The sequence below is a fragment of the Polyodon spathula genome, chromosome 7, assembly GCF_017654505.1.
Source record: "Polyodon spathula isolate WHYD16114869_AA chromosome 7, ASM1765450v1, whole genome shotgun sequence".
In the NCBI taxonomy this organism is placed as follows: domain Eukaryota; kingdom Metazoa; phylum Chordata; class Actinopteri; order Acipenseriformes; family Polyodontidae; genus Polyodon; species Polyodon spathula.
Genome location: NC_054540.1, coordinates 5,913,739 through 5,933,203, shown reverse-complemented (window position 1 = coordinate 5,933,203; position 19,465 = coordinate 5,913,739). Strand labels below are relative to the sequence as shown.

Sequence of the window (19,465 nt, the reverse complement as noted above, 5' to 3'; positions counted from 1 at the left end):
AGAAAAGGTGTACTTCTTACTCCTGTTTTAGCCTTCCTGTGTCACTGAAGCTGGGACTCGTAGCTATGTCTCAATCAAAACTGCATTTTCTTTTGTTCCTTTTTAAATTAAAATGTTAGTAAATTTTAGTTTTAGACTCTTAAAGGTTCAATTTCTACAAACTAGCTTTTTTACCATTAAAAAACAAATTTTTGTATCTCTTTTAATTTCTGTTTTATCAAATTCTGTATGAGACTGTTTTTAATGTAATGTTTTAATGTGTGTGTGAAGCGCTTTGGTTAAAGATGCTCTAATAAATGCTAAATAAATAAATAAATGCCTGTGATGAAAGGAGATATAGAAATAGAAGAGTGTTGTTGCTGTTATGTAATTTATACTTAATGCAGTTTGTTTTGTGGGACTGGCCCTTAGCTCCAGGGCTATTGTTGTACTAAATGTTTTTTTTTAGATCCCCAAACCAACCTTATTCACAGTATGAGATCCGGAAATGCTAAACAATAAAATGTTTGGAAACCATGAGAAATATCAACAGGAATAACAAAAACAATGCATTTCATGGAATTTACAAAAGGGAGTTTGTCTTTAAATTGCATATAACATTAATAGAGTATAAACAGTATCTCTGCCCCAAAAGACTTAATGTGATACTCAAAATTCTGAATTTTGATTTAATAAATGATCACTATTTATTGCCATCTGTATCTGGTCCCATAATAACATACAGATTATGTTAAGCTAAACCTAGGGGTACATTCAGGTGTACAAATCCTTACTCACTACAATAAATATTACAATAATAATAATAATAATAATAATAATAATAATAATAATAATAATAATAAATTGTAACATTTTGGTCTTTTTTTCATTGTAATTCCTGAATATTTTGTAGTTGGACCTGCATGCAAAAAATAGGATAAAAACAACAACAAAAAAAAAACCACATCACAAATGTGTTTAGCTCATATTTCAATATGAGCTCAATGTGCTGTGTCCTAACCATTGCTTTACAATGAACGTAATCAATAATAAGAATCTTCTCTCCTGGGCTACACAGCCCACATACAGTAACACTATGAGCCATGAAGAACAGACATCATATTGCACAGTGCTCAACAAAATGCTGTGTGATTTGAGCTGCTCTCTTTTAAAACTCTGTTTCCAATGCATAGCCCATCAGTTCTTGATTGGTCCGCGGTTATTAGAACTGTTTGTGCTATGCACAATCTCAGCAGTGCAGTAGAAGGGAATGGCAGCATTAATACAATATCACTACAGAACAAATCGGTCGCTATCCACTGAGGAATCTACATTTCTAAGCATGCATGGCACTCACAGTGATACACAAAGCAGTCCCTAGAGACTCTCATGGAATGACTAATAGCTTTATAATAGTGCCATTTACTACATAATAACATTGAAAACATTTAGAAACTCCTCCTGAAGCAAGCATCTAGCATATACAAGAGGTTCCTCAAAGATAAGGGAATCTGTTTTAATTTACTAGAACTTTTCAATTTGTATTCCTCTTGTTAACCTGTAGTAAAGGACACAATGATTATTTTGAATTGTTTCATTAATGAAGGAGACCATTAACTTTTACGGTTTCTGATTATGTATGTATTTATTTATTTATTTATTATTCTCATCTCTTTGTGTTAAAAGAACACTAGAGAACATACCAGCTACCATGGCTTCAGTAGTGTGGTGATACAAAATGGCAGCCATTTTTGTTTCCATTAAAACCCAGTCCAAAATGGCAGTCATGACTGCTGCTGTAGATATGCAGAGCGACCATGCCATTATTTCTCTGAACAAACAGAAAAACCTGGCAGCCTTTTCTGTTTGAAGTCAGCTTAGTGCCAACTCCTGCAGCAGACAACTCATAGCTGAACACGGCAGCCACAGGAAAGAGGCAGTAAAACAACATGGCTGACAATGTTGCCACCGTGAGAAGGCAGAGCAATATGGCGGCTGACATTCCTGGTACCATTTTGGGCCTGAAAAAAACAACAAGCGCGGCCTGTACAGAGTGCACTTGAAGAAAAGGACACTGTTGTTACCTCCCTGAAAATGGCAGTGTTTTAACTCTCATCAGCATTTTCTACATGTATATACTATCCTGCTGGATTTTTGACTTTCATTTTCTTTTTAGCCATGCTGTAAAATATACCTTTTGTTTGATTTTTTTTCTTGATTGAAGGTAAGGGGACACTACAAAAAGAGACCCCCGAGTATAGCAGAACAACCCCCCCCCCGACCCAAGTTAATTAGCAAAACATTATTAAAAAAATCATGCAGTTACTAAAAAATACCCGACACTGAAAACGTTATCTAAAAATATTGATCTTAAAGCTAGTGTCAAAACCCCTTTCCCCACTTTGAAAACCAGACTCCAGACTCTCAAGTATGTCTATATCCAACATCAAGACTATCAGCATTAGATAATTAGGAAAATACTATTAATCTAGCTTGAAGGACACAATGGCTAGAGAATCATTCCGTTTCAGAGGGGGTTATATTCAGGGGGTCAAAGGAATGCTTACAAGTTCAAGAAGATCTGCTTCTAAAAAATAAAGACCATTAAAGAAAGCATGGTCTTAACAGATGACCTATTGTACTTAAAAGTAACTCACCGGTCCACACCGTGAAACCTTGCTCAAACAATAAAAAAAGCAATCGTTTTAGCTTTTTGGAATGTCTTGGTACAATGATGAAGCTAAACTTAAAGATCTTCAATTCAAAAAAAAAAAACATAGTATAAAAAGTCATAAGAAACCCTGTGCTTATATCATTTTCAGCAGCATACTTTTTTTTCTTGTGTAACCATACTAGTTAATGGCCTTTTTTTTTGATGGTTTGATAAGTAAACATACAGACTGGCACTGTCCTTTACAATGTGAGTTCACCTCCACTAGTGTCTTCTTGCAGGTTGGAATTTTAACTTGAATGCAGTAAGATAGAATTGTGAATCCTATAATATATAATATCGGCTTTCATATAATATAAGCTTTCTCAGTCCATTTACATAATTTAAAATAGAACATCTTATTAAAAACATCGAGATATACACAGAATAGGAAACGCTTAACAACATACAAACACACAGACTAGAAATCATTTTGTCAGGATACTGGTATATACAACTGTGTAATACAATAAATAATTTGAGTCATGCTCTATCTACACAGATCATATTGCTTAAAAGAAGGGGGTGGCTTGAAAAACAAAACAAACGATGCAGTAAAGTGAGAAGAGGGTGTTTTTTTTTTTTTAAGGGCCTCTATATCTGCAAAGGTGGAAAGGAAATTCAAGAGAAAATAAAAAGTACCGTTAACTGTTGTAAAAAAAGGTGATGGTGGTCAGAGAACACAAAAGATGGAAGTGAATGGACCCATATCACTGAGGTATTTACATATACAGCACTACATGGGTAGGTATTGAAAGGCTTCTCTTCTTTATTTCTTGACGGTAAGCATTGCGTCGACTTCTTCCTCCGGCTTTAGAACGTGCCACTGTGCGATGGGCCTCCTCGGATTAGCCAGCATGTCTGACCAATGTCGCAGCTCGGTTCCACTGCTGTTGAAGCCCACAAAGATCTTGCCGATCGCATCGTTTTTGCCGATCTTGTCATAGTCCAGAACAGTCACCACAACTTGCACTTTCTGCAGAGGGACAAGAAAGAGCAGGTCAGAGAGAATGTAAAGAAAACTCAATTTGAGAACTTCTGATAAACACTGAGCTTCAACTGTTAATCCATCTGGAAAACAGTTTGTTATGTGTTTTGGGATGTACAGCAGATTGGCTATTCATTTGAATATGCAGTTATAAACTTTAACCTACCAAATACTCCAGGTTCCCAAAGATTCCATTTAAATTAATATGAACAGTTTACCCTGCCTGCTATCTTCTGGTTTGCACAAAACTGCAGACCAACTGCATTAACCTGTTAGGAGGTGGGAGGTAATTCTAGAATGTTTATGCTGAGATGCTGTTATAGAGTTGCTATTTCTAAAGGATATTCTCTCTTTGGTACAGCTTTCGATGAGTAAATGGTTTATATATATATATATATATAATTTTTTTTTTTTCCCTTAACTAAGACCGATGGGATAGACAGAAAGGTTGTCATATGCAAGGCTAGTGCAAATGAGCTAGTGCAAATGAGCCTACATACATGAATGCTTTAAAGCCTCAATATCATACAATTACACAGCTACTGCATTACAGCACTTAAAGGAATTGCCCAATTACCTTCTTGGCTCCATAATGGAAAATATTAGAACATTCACTCTGACTATAATAAATGTAATGGTATGTTTTCACTTTTTGCAAAGCCATGATTTAGAACAGATTCACTCTATCAACTTTCCTCAGTATCAACCTTCACTCCCCACCCTTACACTGTACTAAATAAATATATACCTTTACTATACATATCTCAGAAACTCCTCACATGAATGAAATGTAGTACTCTAACTGGCTCAGGTTGGTTCACGATGAAAACATGAATTATAAAAATATACACCACTGTCACCTACTGGACACTTAAAATATAACAGTTCCCTGAAATTAATGAAAACCCCAGTACATACAATTTGCACATATATTTCGTATTTCAAGAACCAGACTGATGCCCCATACATTGAGATATACATTAAATGTATTCACGTGGCAGTGTATCTGTGTATATTAAAACCCTGTGTATATTAAAACCTTGTTAGATTTTACAGAAAGGTCTTCATGGAGGAGTGCAATTAAGGCAGGGGATCAACCACTAATTCGGTGGTTTACAGCAGTTATTTCAGGAGAAAGAAAGTAGATAGATGTATTTCATCATACTGTTCAGTAAAATAGATTTCCTGATTGTCCGTGGCAGGTATATAATCTATCATATAATGGAATATTGAATCCGCCGGTTGCCATGGAGTAAGAAGGTCTTTAACCTTCACAGTCTGATTGGGTGCTTTTGTATTACTAGCAATTCAGATGTTTTAAATATGAACTTTGGGGAAAACAAGTTATAGTGAACAAAATTAACAGATGTTCTCATGCAATTGCTAGATTGAGGTTCTCCATTAATTATAGTATCTTTTTCACAGAGTACAACAGGTTATTCAAACTGGCAGCTCTTTGAATAGAAATTCTCCTCAGCAAAGGTGCCCCATGCAGTTGCTAGGGTGGGGATTTGAAATTGAAATTCATGAAGAATTCAACAAGGCAGTTGAGTCAGCACTGTTTTTTGACAAGCAGAAAGCAAAGCTACTGTAACATGTCTGATATGAAAATAGTAGGGAAAATTACATTTTTCTGTTGTTGAAATCTGCACTGTGTTGGGCCTATGACCGATGTACATAATCCACTGAAATAAACAGGAGGAGGATCCTTGCCATTGTATAATAGTAGTTATAGCATACCCTCAACACATAATATACCCATAACCAAAACATCACTGTCTTAGCCCCATGCATTGTTTGAGTCCTGGCCAATAGGATAGGGTAGAGTTTGACTCTAAATATATTAATTGATGCAACTGAAAATGCAAAAATTGCAACAGCTCTAAAAGATGTCTAGATACGTTATTAAAAAACAAAACATAAGCTAAATAAATAGTTAATAGGGTTGTAGGTTATGTGAAGACACTCTCCTCCTGTTCTTAAAAAACTTTCTTCATCTTTAAGTACTCATCTATCACTTATTCATCTGTTCCCCCTCATTGCAGCTGTACCAACGTGAATACTCCATCCCTGTTGTGCATAATTTAAACAGTTCTGTTGTGTTGTTTCTTTATCATCATCCTCACAGTTCTACATATATTACACCGAGCAGAGCTGCTGCACATGTGCTAATGAGACCAGGCAGACTTGGATAATTAACACTGTGCTGCATATTTCTAGATCCTGGGAGTGGGTGTTACCTGGATCTGCTCGAACGGCACTTCAAAACTGAACGACTCATTGTAGTAGGGGTTCAGAGTGTTCTTCTTGATCGTTGTCTTCTTTTTCTTGAGCCTCTTGCCGTTCTGCATCAGGTGGATTTTCACATAAGGGTCTGTGGAGACAAGAATAGCGATCAGCTGAAACTCAGGTCACGTTCTTTCAGTGATCTGGAGTAAAAAGGATGTTGAGACAGTGGCAAAGTTTGGTGTCTAAAGATTTGCTGTGCTGCATTCATTTTATTGATTTGGTCAGTATTCTCACCTTATTACTGTATGTGTTTTTAAACAGTAGCGCACAGTTAGCTAGCTACACAGAGTCGTGACCATAGCACTCAATTGCCCTCCCCTGAATCGTTTTCTACACCAAGTATCATAATGTTGTTGTATGCATATAACATGCATTGATGTAAAATTCTGTAAAAATGTGCATGTTCAAATTATACATCCTGGTTCACCTAATCCAGTAGATCCACAAAACATTTTATTTGGTTGTTATGCCTAGTAGTATAGTTTATATTTACTAGGAAACTTGAATGAGACGGGAATCAGGAAGACAGAATTGATATTGATCAATTGATATTACTCAGTATGGATCAGATCTATAACCCTTTAATTGAGCACTTTCTCCAGCTCCGCTGATAGCACAGTCTTCTACTCCCTTCCAATATAACCCAGCCAGTAATCAGGGCAAGAGCCCTCATTAGAGATGTAATCAGGTCTATTCGCCCTCCAGTTTTATCATCAGCAATCAAAATGTTAAAGTAGTACTTATGATTTATTTATACTCAGAATGCTAATTTAGCCAAAGGAACATTTTAAAGAAAACAATCTTGTACTTAATAAGGAGCAAGAGCAAAAATGGATTGCACATTACATTTTTAAGTGAAGACTTTGAAACAAGTTTTATGTCTTGGCTGAATGAGACAGGACTTGGTGATTGTACAAGCAATTAAGGGCAAGTGTGATAAGTACAGTAGATTAAGCAGAGCTCACTGACTATACTGGGTAATTAATATAATAAAGCAGTCTTGGTGAATTCTAAGCACATTTCGTTGGGTTTTCAAATATTTTAATGTCATAAGTCATTTTGTGAAATCAAACTTAATAATGGCATATGAAGTTGCATGTCAAAAAAATTATAAAATGATTGTGATTACTAAAAAAAAGAGAACAGGTGTTGCTTGCAGTTACTCTGAAATGCTGTATAAAAGAGGTACGATTTCAACATGAACATAATATCCCACATCTCTAGGCTTCTTATTATTTTCTAAGGGTTTGCATAGGGTATAAGGAAAGGTCGCAACAGCTGAAGATGGGAGTGTATAATGGAAGGAGATCTGTGTTTTGAAGACTTGACCACTGTCAGATATTTTTTAATTGAAAGTTGAAGACCCATGGAGTGACTTTACTAAGAAGAGCTTACTGGTTGGAAAGCATTAGGGGAAGTTGAGTCGCTCTACCATATCAAGAACAGACATAGTTACTACATGAGCGATGATCTGCTGGCTGAGGGAGATGGATGCTCTTTGTGACTTGGCTAGATAAGACAGAGGACAGGGAAATCTGTGTGGCTGTCCTGGTTGCCTTTTTGATAACAATATTTGTACCAGTATTCAATGAAGAGCTTTAGTATGATCAGTACAGCTTTACAGAAATGTATACTTTTTTCTGTACATTACACTTAAGCAGGAAAGGTATTTAGAATCAATTGTGTTTGCACTATACTGAAATTGATCTCGTTACACGTTCCCAATAAGAACTAGATTACGTATGTTTAAGAACCCCCAAGTGTTCCTAGGCTTTTCATTAAAAGCATATGACAATAACTGGTTCAGAAATACAAGCAGCTAGACACAATAGCACTCAAGAGACTGAAAACTGCTCCAAAAAAACCACAATAAAAAGCAGTAATTATTCAACCAGGCAATACCAATACCTAAAATAACTGACATTAACTGGCAATGTGGTCTAATTCAGTCTAAATTTCAACAGTATTAGATATAGACAGACAGACAGACATACAGATAGATAGATAGATAGATAGATAGATAGATAGATAGATAGATAGATAGATAGATAGATAGATAGATAGATAGATAGATAGATAGATAGATAGATAGATAGATAGATAGATAGATAGATAGATAGATAGATAGATAGATAGATAGATGCATTGCTACAGATAAAGTCTTTCATCTTCCCTGGACGGCTTTCTCACTGCATTCCACAGGCTGACAGCTACTCCCACTGAACCCTCTACTGTTACCTTATTAGGAATCAGACGCTGCTGCACTGTTTGTACTTTGTGCAGAGGCAATCAACTGGGAATGTCTGGACCTTCCAGCCAAACTTAGAAGAGTAAAAAAATGCACTGTTATCATTGGCTGTTACTTTAATAACTACATGGTCTGTGTGCTTCAGATGTTGTTGTTATCATTTAAGTTTTTGTTCCTTGAGGCAAGGAGTTGAAAAATTGAAAAATTGATTTTTCTTCTTTTTTTAATAATAATGGTGCAAAAATCGAACAGTAAAAATGAAGAATGCTGTATAACAAAAACAAAAGTTTGTTCTGTCCCTCGTCAACAATGCAGCAGACCGTCAAAACAGGATCATGACATAAGATGCTAAAAAATGTGTCACACAGTAGTCCTTACTCCTTCTGGCTTTCCTAATGTATCTGTCCCCTAAATATCCTCAAGGAGACACATTTACTGTACAAGTACAGGTTTACCTTACTGAAACATCTTCTTTTGTTACTTACACAGAATTTGAAATAAAAAATAGCTCAAGGAGATCCCAGTGCGAATACCTCTGTTCTGAAAATGAAAGCGCACTACAGAGAAGCACAGGTATCTCCAGACCCATGAAATGAGCCCTGCTCTGATATCACATTGTTGAAAAAACCTGAAGTTTATTCGGCATTTCCGAGGATTGCCAATCCCATTAACACTGTTAACACGACTCCTCGAGAAAGAGAGAGTCTGACAGCAGACATTTATCAAGCCTGAAGTTGTTGCTTCCACTTGAAATTCGCTGCTGGAAGAGTGAGTTGTGACAGAACTACCAACTCCCTCACAAGCGTTTCAGGCAACTCTTTACACAGAAGCCATCTATAAACCACTTCAACTCCTGCGAAGGTTAAAAAAAAAAAAAAAATAACACTGGGATTAGCAACAGCATCCGGATTAGTCCATCGTTTCTGCTGGCATTCTCAGTAATAGAGACTTCATGCAGTACTATAGACTGAAAAGTACGTACTGGGATTCTGGCTACAAGAATACCTACAGATACATATTTTTGGTATTCACACCAGCTTCCTGACAGTGAGTGGAAGCTGCTATTTAAATCCCCGGAGGTCTGTGATAAAGAAAAGGATGTTTATCAGAGATGTCAACATCTGAGACTTAGGGTTCACAGCTGGGGAGTTAGGGGGTACCACAATCAGCAGCAGACACTTTCCCTGACAAGCACTTCTTTTATTTTCGCTTAGATCTCAGGTCCACTCGCTATGGTAAAATGGTACTGCAATTACCAATGTGCATTGAGCAACACAACAGAACAGCTGCTCTGGGGGAGCAAAGCAGAAACTTCCCTCCTATACGGTAAAGAAGACAAACAGTGTATTCATTGCCAGGATGGGTCGGCGTGGACATGCTAAGGGATCTTTGAAGCTTCACAGGCTTATGATTAAAGATATACAGTTAATTGCCAGCATTGAATCTCTGGTTCTGTATTGCGTGAGTAAAGACAGATCTAAGCACACACATAGGATTTAGTTAGCTATTGTATAGCAGTTTTCTGCTTGTGTGGCTCCTCACTGGGACAGCACACAGCCTATGTATGGCAAACTTTAGTTTCGTTAGGATTTTTTAAACGTTTTTTGACCTCTCTGTTTTGTCTGACTCATGTGGAACTATAGCGTGATAGTATCTGGTATCGTAGCTGGTCTCCTAGCGATGGCTCACAGTATTCAAATTAAGAAATAGAAGGGTGTGTACATAAATATTTACTGCACCCCCTGTCCTTTAAGCAGACCTTAAAGTATCAGTTGACAGTGTCACTGTATTGCCATTGAATAGTTTTTTGATAAGCCAGCCCTTTTCTTACTTATAGAGAGTAAAAGCAATATAATATCTGTCACATTTTAGGTTATTTGTTCTCAGGTGCAGCAGACTCAATTTTCTATCCCTGTGCATTTGATACCATAACTGCTGCAGATTTGCTAGGTGGCACGTATTCTGCTTTCAGAAAAGTTTATAATGAATTTCTAATCTGATTATGGATTTTGCTGAGCCATGGCCATTGTCAAAAACAAGACAAATAGGGTGTGGGTTTAACACAGAACATCCTCAAGGACTGTTTTACGTGTGACATGGTTTGTTCACTGTTTTTCGTGGATTTACTGGCCCTATTTATTTTGGCAAATCAAACTACTCAAACAGCAGGGACGAGGAAATGGTTTTAAAGGTCACCCCCTTGTGAGACTCCTGAAAATAGTGTTGTGCTTTTCAGGCTACTAGTACACTACTGAATTAAGCACAGAACCCAACCCCTCCAGAATTTATAACAGCTTTACAAGTGTATCATTCCTACTTCCTTTGACAGTATTTGCATTTTAGTCTTCTTAAACGAATCTGTCCTAATTGATTCTTGATTCTTTTACTTTATTAGCCTGATTCATAATACATAGATATTTGTTTAGCCCAAATAACAGTCATCAGGCAATATAGATTTTCTATGTTTGCTACTATGGTATTTAGCAGACAAGCCTGTTTAAAACATCAAATAAATTAAAGCAGTTCTATTTGTAAAACAGTAGCGTTCACTTGGTTGACAATAAAGGGCAACACCATGGAATGTGTGAATGGATTTAAATAATCTGGCTTCATGTTTGACTTAAAGTGCTAAGCACATACCGATTCACTAAGAGCCTCGTAGCTCAATTACGTATCCTGAATTGTGCAAAATAAAGTCTTTCTCCAAAAGCCAGAATCCAACAAATGCTAACTTCCTATCTGGACAATGAAGACACATTGAAGAGCAAACGTTTGAGTCCCAGCTGGAGAAGGTCTGTAACAGAACCACCTGCTGTATTATTACCATCACACTTATGTTTTACTATAACACATGGTGGTCATTAAACAATGTATATGTCCCTACTTTAAAACTAGCTTCATAAAAGGCTGACTCATGATTGTGGGACACTGCACATCTTTACATTTTAATGCACTCTTTGTTCCACAGCCACTGTCTCCAAACCTACACTTACATTTATATGTGCCTTAATATTATATTTAAATGATAAATATAACAGGCACTATCATCCTGCTCTAATCTTACAGGAGCAGGGTACATCTTCAGACATTTTGTCATTTTTTGTGTCAGTATGAATAACATTTCTAAAATGTCTAATCACAAAACATTGTGTTATCCGGAAACTAGTAGTACCACTGCAAGAGCTCTGTCCTGTACACAGGACTGCACATCATTCACTTTCAAGAGGCAGATACAAAATCAATCATGTTTTTGTCTTGAGACTGATTTCAACATTCTATCAACCAGTTGAAGATAACATCAAAGCAGTTAAACATTCAGACGCTATAGAGGCATCATGTGCATAATAACAAAACCAATGTATTGCTTGGAGAACAAAGTGTGCCGGCTGTCTATCTCAGAAAGGTTTGACTTCTGGACAGTATTCTCTAATATGCGGTTTGTAAATCTTTGTAATAGCATTTACCATCCATAATCAGATTCATACAATAGAGAACTACTATCAATGCATTGGTTGTCTTTATTTTTAATGTACATAACAAAGTTATGATTTTGATTTGTAAATCAACACATTACCCTTAAAAGAAAACTGTGTGGAAGGTATAATAAGAACATGCATGTTTGTTGAATTAATAATTGTAAAATTATTTTTAGATTACATTTGGATAAAAAAAAAAAAAAAACACAGATCTGGTTGGCTTGTTTTTGTATAAACAATTCAGGACTAAAATAAAAATGTGTTTTAAAGCAATACAATTAAATCCTCCTTCAATTCTGTGGGCATCTGATCTTTTCTTGGTTTTCATCCAATGTGTTCTGCTTTGCATTAGATTCATTTTTATTAATCTACTTGCAAATTCATCTTTCTATTTAAAAAATATATACGCAAAGGTTCGAATCCGATTACTTTCAACACCGTGTGCAAACATTGTAGTGCTATTTTTACATGCTTGAAATAAAACAGCACGAAATGTTCTTTTAAATGAAAACAAACAGGAAATCTAAACTAGCACTGTGTTTTCAAAGCCCTGTTTCTATTTGGTTAACATTAATTGCTACAGCATGTTCGTCACTGCAGAATACCAATTTCCTCAGTATATATTTTTTTCCAGGCCTTTTTTATTATTTAAAAATCCCCATCGAGCAAATGTGTCTTCTCTTCAAAGGGTCCATAGAGACATACTGTATGGATCCAAGCACCAGATAATAAAGATAATAATGCCATGATTTCAGCACAATGGTCCTCTTAATGGTGCTGCTAGTCGACCTAATTTGATCAGATAATGTATTCCAGAAGTAGTGAGGCAGCTGTTAATTGAACAAAATTAGATCTATCTGGCAGCTGGATTCTTGGCAAGAAGACCTTAATGTATAAATGTATCTTAATGTACAGTCAGCCATCAAGAGAAGCCAGGGCAATATTGCAGAGTTTTGATATACTTGTGAATAAGCACTTTTTTGTATTGTGTCTATGCGGAACCTTGGCATTGTTAAATTATATATAGAAAGAATGTGCAACTGTCATCTCAGTGTTTCCTAGTCAGATGACATTAATCACTAGCATGGGCTACTTACTCACACAACCCTCAGGCTTTCAGATAACTGCATCAACAGTTCTACTACTAACAGAGGTAGGAACAGCCCCAGAATCTTCAATGATCTTGAAAGTATTTTTCTTCTTTTCCGCCACTGGTGCTAAAATTGCCAGGAGCTCAATTGCAAACGTGTACACAGCATAATGCTCTTACTTTCATTTGCAGTTTCTTGTTCCTTTGCGGGCTCTGTTATCATAGTCCCCCTAAAACAGACTTGCCTACACATACACAAATCAACCTTTCCTGCGAACCCAGACAGTTTCTTTATATTGTCAAAGGGAACAAAGAACAGTGGGAGTTTATTAATAATGCAAGAGATATATGCAACCGATAGTACGCTAACCACATCAGGTCTATTGGATTGCCATAGCTTCTCAATAACCAGCAGTGAATTCATTCAATCTGTTTATTACAACCAGCTCTGTTCTCCATCTCTGCAATTTTGCATCTGTGGTGAGACATGTTTACAACTTTTGTGCATTGAAATACTTTCATACTGTAGGAGACAATTAAAGAGTACATAAGGACATTTTTATTTTATTGTGTTACATGTTCCCATGTGTTGCTACAACTGTTTATGTAAGGTGTGTGTGTTGTTTATTTTTTTAATTTTTTAAAACATTTTACATACCTTTCACATACCTGCATGGACCTCTCAGAACTACATTTCCCATCATCCTCCTGCTCATCCATCTCAGTTACATATGTGAGCAGGAGGATGATGGGAAATGTAGTTCTGAGAGGTCCATGCGTGTACATGGGAAGCCATCTTGAGGCAGGGAATGCAATTTAAAAGTTTAAAAAGTGGTCAAAATGTAAAAAAAAAATAAAACAATACACGCATCTTATGTAAACAGTAGTAGCAGAACATGTAACACAATAAAATAAAAAGGTCCTTATGTACCCTTTAACTAAGATGCATCCTCTAGTTTTCTGCTATTTCTTGAATCTATATTGGGCCAGCGCAGCATGGCCAGTATTGGAATTTAACAATGGCACCTGAAATTGTGCCTGTGAATATTATGGCTGATATTTCCCATTTATTGATGGCAATTGGATCTGCATATTGTCATTGGTGGTAACTTTTGGTAACTGGTTTATTCGATGGGGATTTTAACTTAGCAAACAGTGCCACCATGTGGAGCCTTAAAAGCTCTTAAAGGGAATGTCAAACCTGTCTAGTTTAATGTATAGTTATGGCCAAAAGTTTTGCATCATCTAGAATTTTAGGATTGAGACATACTTTAAAAAAAACAAACAAAAACAAAACAAATCATATGAACAGAATTTAGATATTTTATTTAACATCATGTTATCAAAGAAACTACAAAATGGTATTGCAAAGGTCTACCGGACAGTAATTCATGTTAGATTCCAAAATGTCACATTTTTCAATTTTTCATTAAGTATATAAAACGGTACGTAATTCAATGTTTTAGCGTAACATTATTCAGCAGGTTTCATTCGACTTTATGAAGCAAAATTAGTTCTTGCAAAACTTTTGTCCATAGCTGCATATTTAAAAAGAGCGCACCCCCATCAGCACCATGCTGTGTAGTTGTTTCTTATGGAACATTAGGCTTGTAGACTAACATTGTTTTGGAACCATATGGCACAGTCTTAGATAATATATAAAGAGTAAGTTGAGCTCCAGTGCAAATACCATGGAGTATTCTTAAAATGCAGTTTCTCTAAACAGATCGAGATAGTTACCATCTGGAACAAATAATTACAGCATTTAAAAGCCTCCCGGTCCAAAGGAAGGCTCTATCGAAAACAATCATCATTATCTTCATACAAGGGTAATCACGGCAACAAGTAGCCGTTCTGTTGCAATTAAAACACTCAGTGTAATTCAGAAATAAATGCTAGAAATCTCTACAACTGACATATTGTGTGGTAATTAAAGTGCATTTACACTGTATTCCTTATTATTTGGTCTTCGTAATTCACAGACTGTAATTTTGAATTGTTACTGTAACAAGTAAACCGATATTATACAATTTGTGTGTGTGTGTGTGTGTGTGTGTGTGTGAAATATATATATATATATATATATATATATATATATATATATATATATATATATATATATATATATATATATATATATATATAACCCCTCCTCACACCTCCTATGGATTGCTGTATATCCATAGCAATCATAAGCATGGCAAACAGCAACAAGATGAACATCCTGCTCAATCTACTAAGCTATGCCCTCCTCTTCTCCATGGTCTACTCTGCCTTTCACTATGTTCAAACTTTTTTTTTCCTGGCATAGTGTGTTTGTGTGTGTGTGTGTGAACATGCTGTTCACATACAGAGCAGCTAGCATGCCGCATTCTGATAAATTGTGCATTGCTTTAGCTTGGTTGGTACTTTAAGAATATTTTGGTGTAAAACTGAACATGAATGTGGTACACTGCAGCCCAAACTGGAATTGCATGACCAGTGCTCTGTGTGCCTGTGCACTTCCTTTATTGATATTTACATTGTTAGATTAAATATACATTTTTATAAGTCTAAGGACTGACCATTTGACAAACTACTAGCCAAAAATGTATTGGCTTTTCATGGGACAGGAGTTGAGTGGAGGATGAACCTCTGGAATTGAAATAGGACAGAAGTACTTTATGACTTAGAAAAGAGAAAGCAAGCATTACTTCCCCAGGGAGAACCTAGAGTGGGCAGATAATCAGGAATTGAAATAAGAGAGAAGTGCTTTGTGAGAGGGTTTCCCCTAGGCTCGCGGAGAGCTGCCCTTGTGGAGGTGAGACCAAACCGATCGGCCTCCAAGGCTAGGAAGCAAGTGTTACTTTCCCTAAGGGGAACCAAGAATGGGCAGAGAATGGGAAAACAAAAGAGAATTATGATAGATTTGACCAGATTTCCCTTCTGACTCCCATATGAAGAACGCTGGCCAGGCCTCTAAGGTCGGGAAGTGATATATATATATACACACACATATAACACGTGGCAATCATTTTTAGATGTGTAACAAAAGCTCAAATTTGAAATAATCAAATCAATTTAAAAAGTCCCGAAGCCGAATTCAAATCATAGTTGTGATGTGTAACCCAGCTTTTTTGTGTCATTGAGTCTTTAATCATCAGAGGCATATTTTCTGAAACTGCATGCATTTAGATTTTTTTCTTCTTCTAATTAATTGAGATAATACTAAAATATGTTATAGAGAATGGTTGATACACATCATATCGCAAGTCCCTAGGGATCCCTACATTTTTCTTCCCTGCTGTCTGATTGATTGCAAACAGCATGGGACTGGAAGAAGATGTATTCTACTAGCAGCAGCCAGTGACACCCAGAGACACAGAGGTCAGTACTCCATAACCATGCCAGCTGGTAACAAATTGGAAATGTTTACCGCTTTGCAGGCAAACCCTCAACACATTCCCAACAGCAGTTAATAAAGCAATCTAAAACCATTTATTGAGAGATCTCTGTTTTGGTATGTGTGTGGTAGTGATGTTCACTGTAGGTAATATAAGCTGATGTTCAGGGTTCGGACGAGTTCTAACGCTGCCATTTTCCAGTTTCCTATTAGAACTCACCTCTCCCACTGGAACTAATTGCTGCATTCTTCAACCACCACAGTTCAAAGAGGTTAAAATGGCAAGACAGTAGAAGTGGAAAAGTGGAGCTCACTCTGTCAGGTTCGCTCTAGGGAACGGAGAGTATAAGGTGTACTCTGACCTTGAATAACTCCTTTTCAGCACTTTTTGTCATCCTACACTTTAACGGGACCAGACATCTGTGGTTAGCACTTTTTGTACTGCACATCTATATTCCCACACACATGCACAATATATGCACAGCCCTCTTCAACAAGTATTTGGAAACATAGTGAGTAGGTTACTATACATACATGCCACTCACACCAATGGAAATCATCCATATATTATACCAGCACATTCACAGTACGGGATTACATTGTCAGCCCAAGACAGATGACACTTAAAGCAATGAGCTGGAAATACATTCTTATAATCAAGTGCTGAATCTCAAGAAATAAGTCTCAAGAGGCAAATGCTCAGTGTATTTTAATATGTATGTGTAAATGACTTAAGGCGGTCTGAAATTGAGCAATGACGTTTACTTAAATTTTCATCTGCGGACCATTCCAAGCACAATCACTATACATAATGAAGGTTTTCCTTCAGAGACCGTGGCTCATCAAGAGTCAGTGTTGTCCACTATTTCTTTTCAAAATGAGCTCCTGTGATTTGGAAGACTGAGTGCTGAAACCCATACTTATCTCTGTCTGCCAGATGTGATTGGATTACAGTGTGGCTGTAGTGGCATCCCCATGTGTGATAGTTTAGTTTGCTTCTCTCTGAGCCCCCCTATAATTCCTCACCTGATAAGCCACCCACGTCCATCTTCTTCAGGTTCTTTGCTTCCAGGATGACAACAGTCAGTTTACCAGCAGTAGGCACATAGCGGAGAGAGCAGCAAATGTCGCCCAGCTTCTCTTGCTGTCAAATAAAGAAACGGGAAACAAATGCTAACTTTGTGTAGGAATGCACAGAGAAATGCATGATACAATCCAAAACCCTTGTCTGACCCATACAAGCTGACTGTAGTTTGGACAACACGCAATTTATCCCAAAGAAGAACTGGCAGAAAAATACCAACCAGGAGTTGCCCATCTGAATTTCTGATTTCCACAGATGGCATTCACCACAACTAAAGCAGCTTTAGCTCACTGTTTTCCTCTCTCAAAGTGGTACTGTGGCAGAAAACTGATAAGTACTTCATTAACAGACTTTACTCATTAGCTACTGTACACAGTCTTTGTAAAGATATTGAGCAAGGTGTTTCTGTGGTAATTGAATGCATGAAAAAAACAAAAAAATAAAAATCATTGCACCCTACGCGATATTAGGGTTAGTTGGTTCATGTTAATAACATCTTTTACTATATCACTTGATAAAGTCATGTTAAATTTAACCAGGAAATCCACTTTGAGATGTAACACATGGTCTCCAGTAATCGGTATGTACACACACTGCCTCTGAAGGTGATCTCAAACGTGGTTTTCCTTCACCTTGGGGCTTTTTTCCCTTCCAAATTATTGAGCCAGTCGAGCCTCGGTGCAAAGATTGTGAAACCCATCACACTCTCATCATGTGTTTAGGTTCCTTGGCAGGATGCACAGCTGTAGCCTGTAACCGAACAGATAGACTGCTTAGCATGATGAGCCATGTGTGTTGATGTTCTGCTGAACCATGCCTTCTCTTGCAACAGTGAGTCTACTGATGGCTGCACATTAATAATGCAGCTGAGAAAATGCGTTCTTCCTCTTTTGATGCCCTTACAACTTCTCCCGTCAGACTGCCTTGTTTACCGAATATGTCTTACTGTCTTTCATCAGTTGTAATAGAAAATACAGCAGGGTTGCAGCAACAATGTAATTGTGATATACTGTACTGCAAGGATGAAAGTGCAGGTTCTGTAGTGTTGTTATTTATGTATGGTTATAATTATATCAAATATCATATATCTTGCAACATACATTTTTAGAGAAAACATGAGAGTCATACTAGTTTTAACAGTTACAAGATAATTGATCAATATTACTTGAACTGGGAGAACCCTGTACAGACAAGACCAGAGATGACAATAGTCTGGGGAACTCAATGCATTTCCCAGACTCTTTAGTCTATACAGGTACAGCTCTATGGCATAACATCACTCCTGGTAGCTATGCATTTTAACATACAGTTTTGTTTCATTCCTAGTATGTATAGAATTGCTGCATTATATGCCTCATATGAGATCATTCTCTTCCTCTCTCTCGGCTGCATACTAATCTCTTCATAAAATTAAACTCAATAATGCTTTTACACATACTCTGACCTCCTTTTTATTATCTATTTTTATGTGTCTACAGTTTTGCACAGCTGGATTATAACATGCGTAACTCTGAGGTTGCTATGGCTGGGTATTGGTTTATGGTTCACAGTATAAAGACAGTACAGTTCCACCAGATATTGTGGTCTGCACCATAACATCCTTTATCCTTCAATACATTTTGAGACAAAATGATGCTCTCATCACATTTTTTCACCAGCCGCTGTTCCTGAAATGTACCATCTTTGCTTTGAAACAAGCCATTTCCAGTATACATTGCCCATCAGTGTTCCCAATTTGAGGCTGCTGAAAGCTTAATGAGTCCCTACCAGCTCATAATGGTAATAGACCAGACCTTTATACGGAACGCTTTGAAACAGCAGCAACCTCTCCAGTCTCAAGACTCTGTTCTACAAATTACATATGAGAAATTACAGGCTAAAAAGACACACAAAACAAAAGCAAGTTAACATAATAAAAATGTAAGCTAATCTTATGCTTGCAAGCTGACCTGCCTTACAGTACTGTCCTGAACCAAGGTCCAGTTGCCAAACAGTTACTCATCTGCAGTATACTTTAGATAAGCAAAGTCATATAGGTGTTTCCTAGACTATACAGGTGTTTCCGTAACAGTTTCCAGAAGTCAACTCTCCAGCTGCATAACTTCTCAAGAATGAGCTCAAATAAAAATAAAATATGGCAGGGTTAGCTCACTATTATCACTACTGTATTTCTAAACTAGCCCTGAAAAAGACAGACAGACAGTTTTTTTTAGCATGAA

General features: G+C 36.9%; 1 protein-coding gene across 4 annotated transcripts in view; it reads right to left on the bottom strand.

Annotated features, from left to right (window-relative positions):
- Positions 1–247: 247 nt before the first annotated feature.
- The window catches only part of LOC121318049 (synaptotagmin-1-like), a 193,955-nt gene continuing 174,737 nt past the window's right edge, over positions 248–19,465 (bottom strand). For all 4 annotated transcript variants that reach the window (XM_041254284.1, XM_041254283.1, XM_041254282.1 and 1 more), the window contains 3 exons: positions 17,189–17,306; positions 5,918–6,051; positions 248–3,665 (listed from right to left, as the gene is read on the bottom strand). In XM_041254284.1, the coding sequence (XP_041110218.1) occupies positions 3,459–3,665; positions 5,918–6,051; positions 17,189–17,306 (459 nt within the window). In that variant the 3' untranslated portion in view covers positions 248–3,458. The remainder of the gene's footprint in view (positions 3,666–5,917; positions 6,052–17,188; positions 17,307–19,465) is intronic.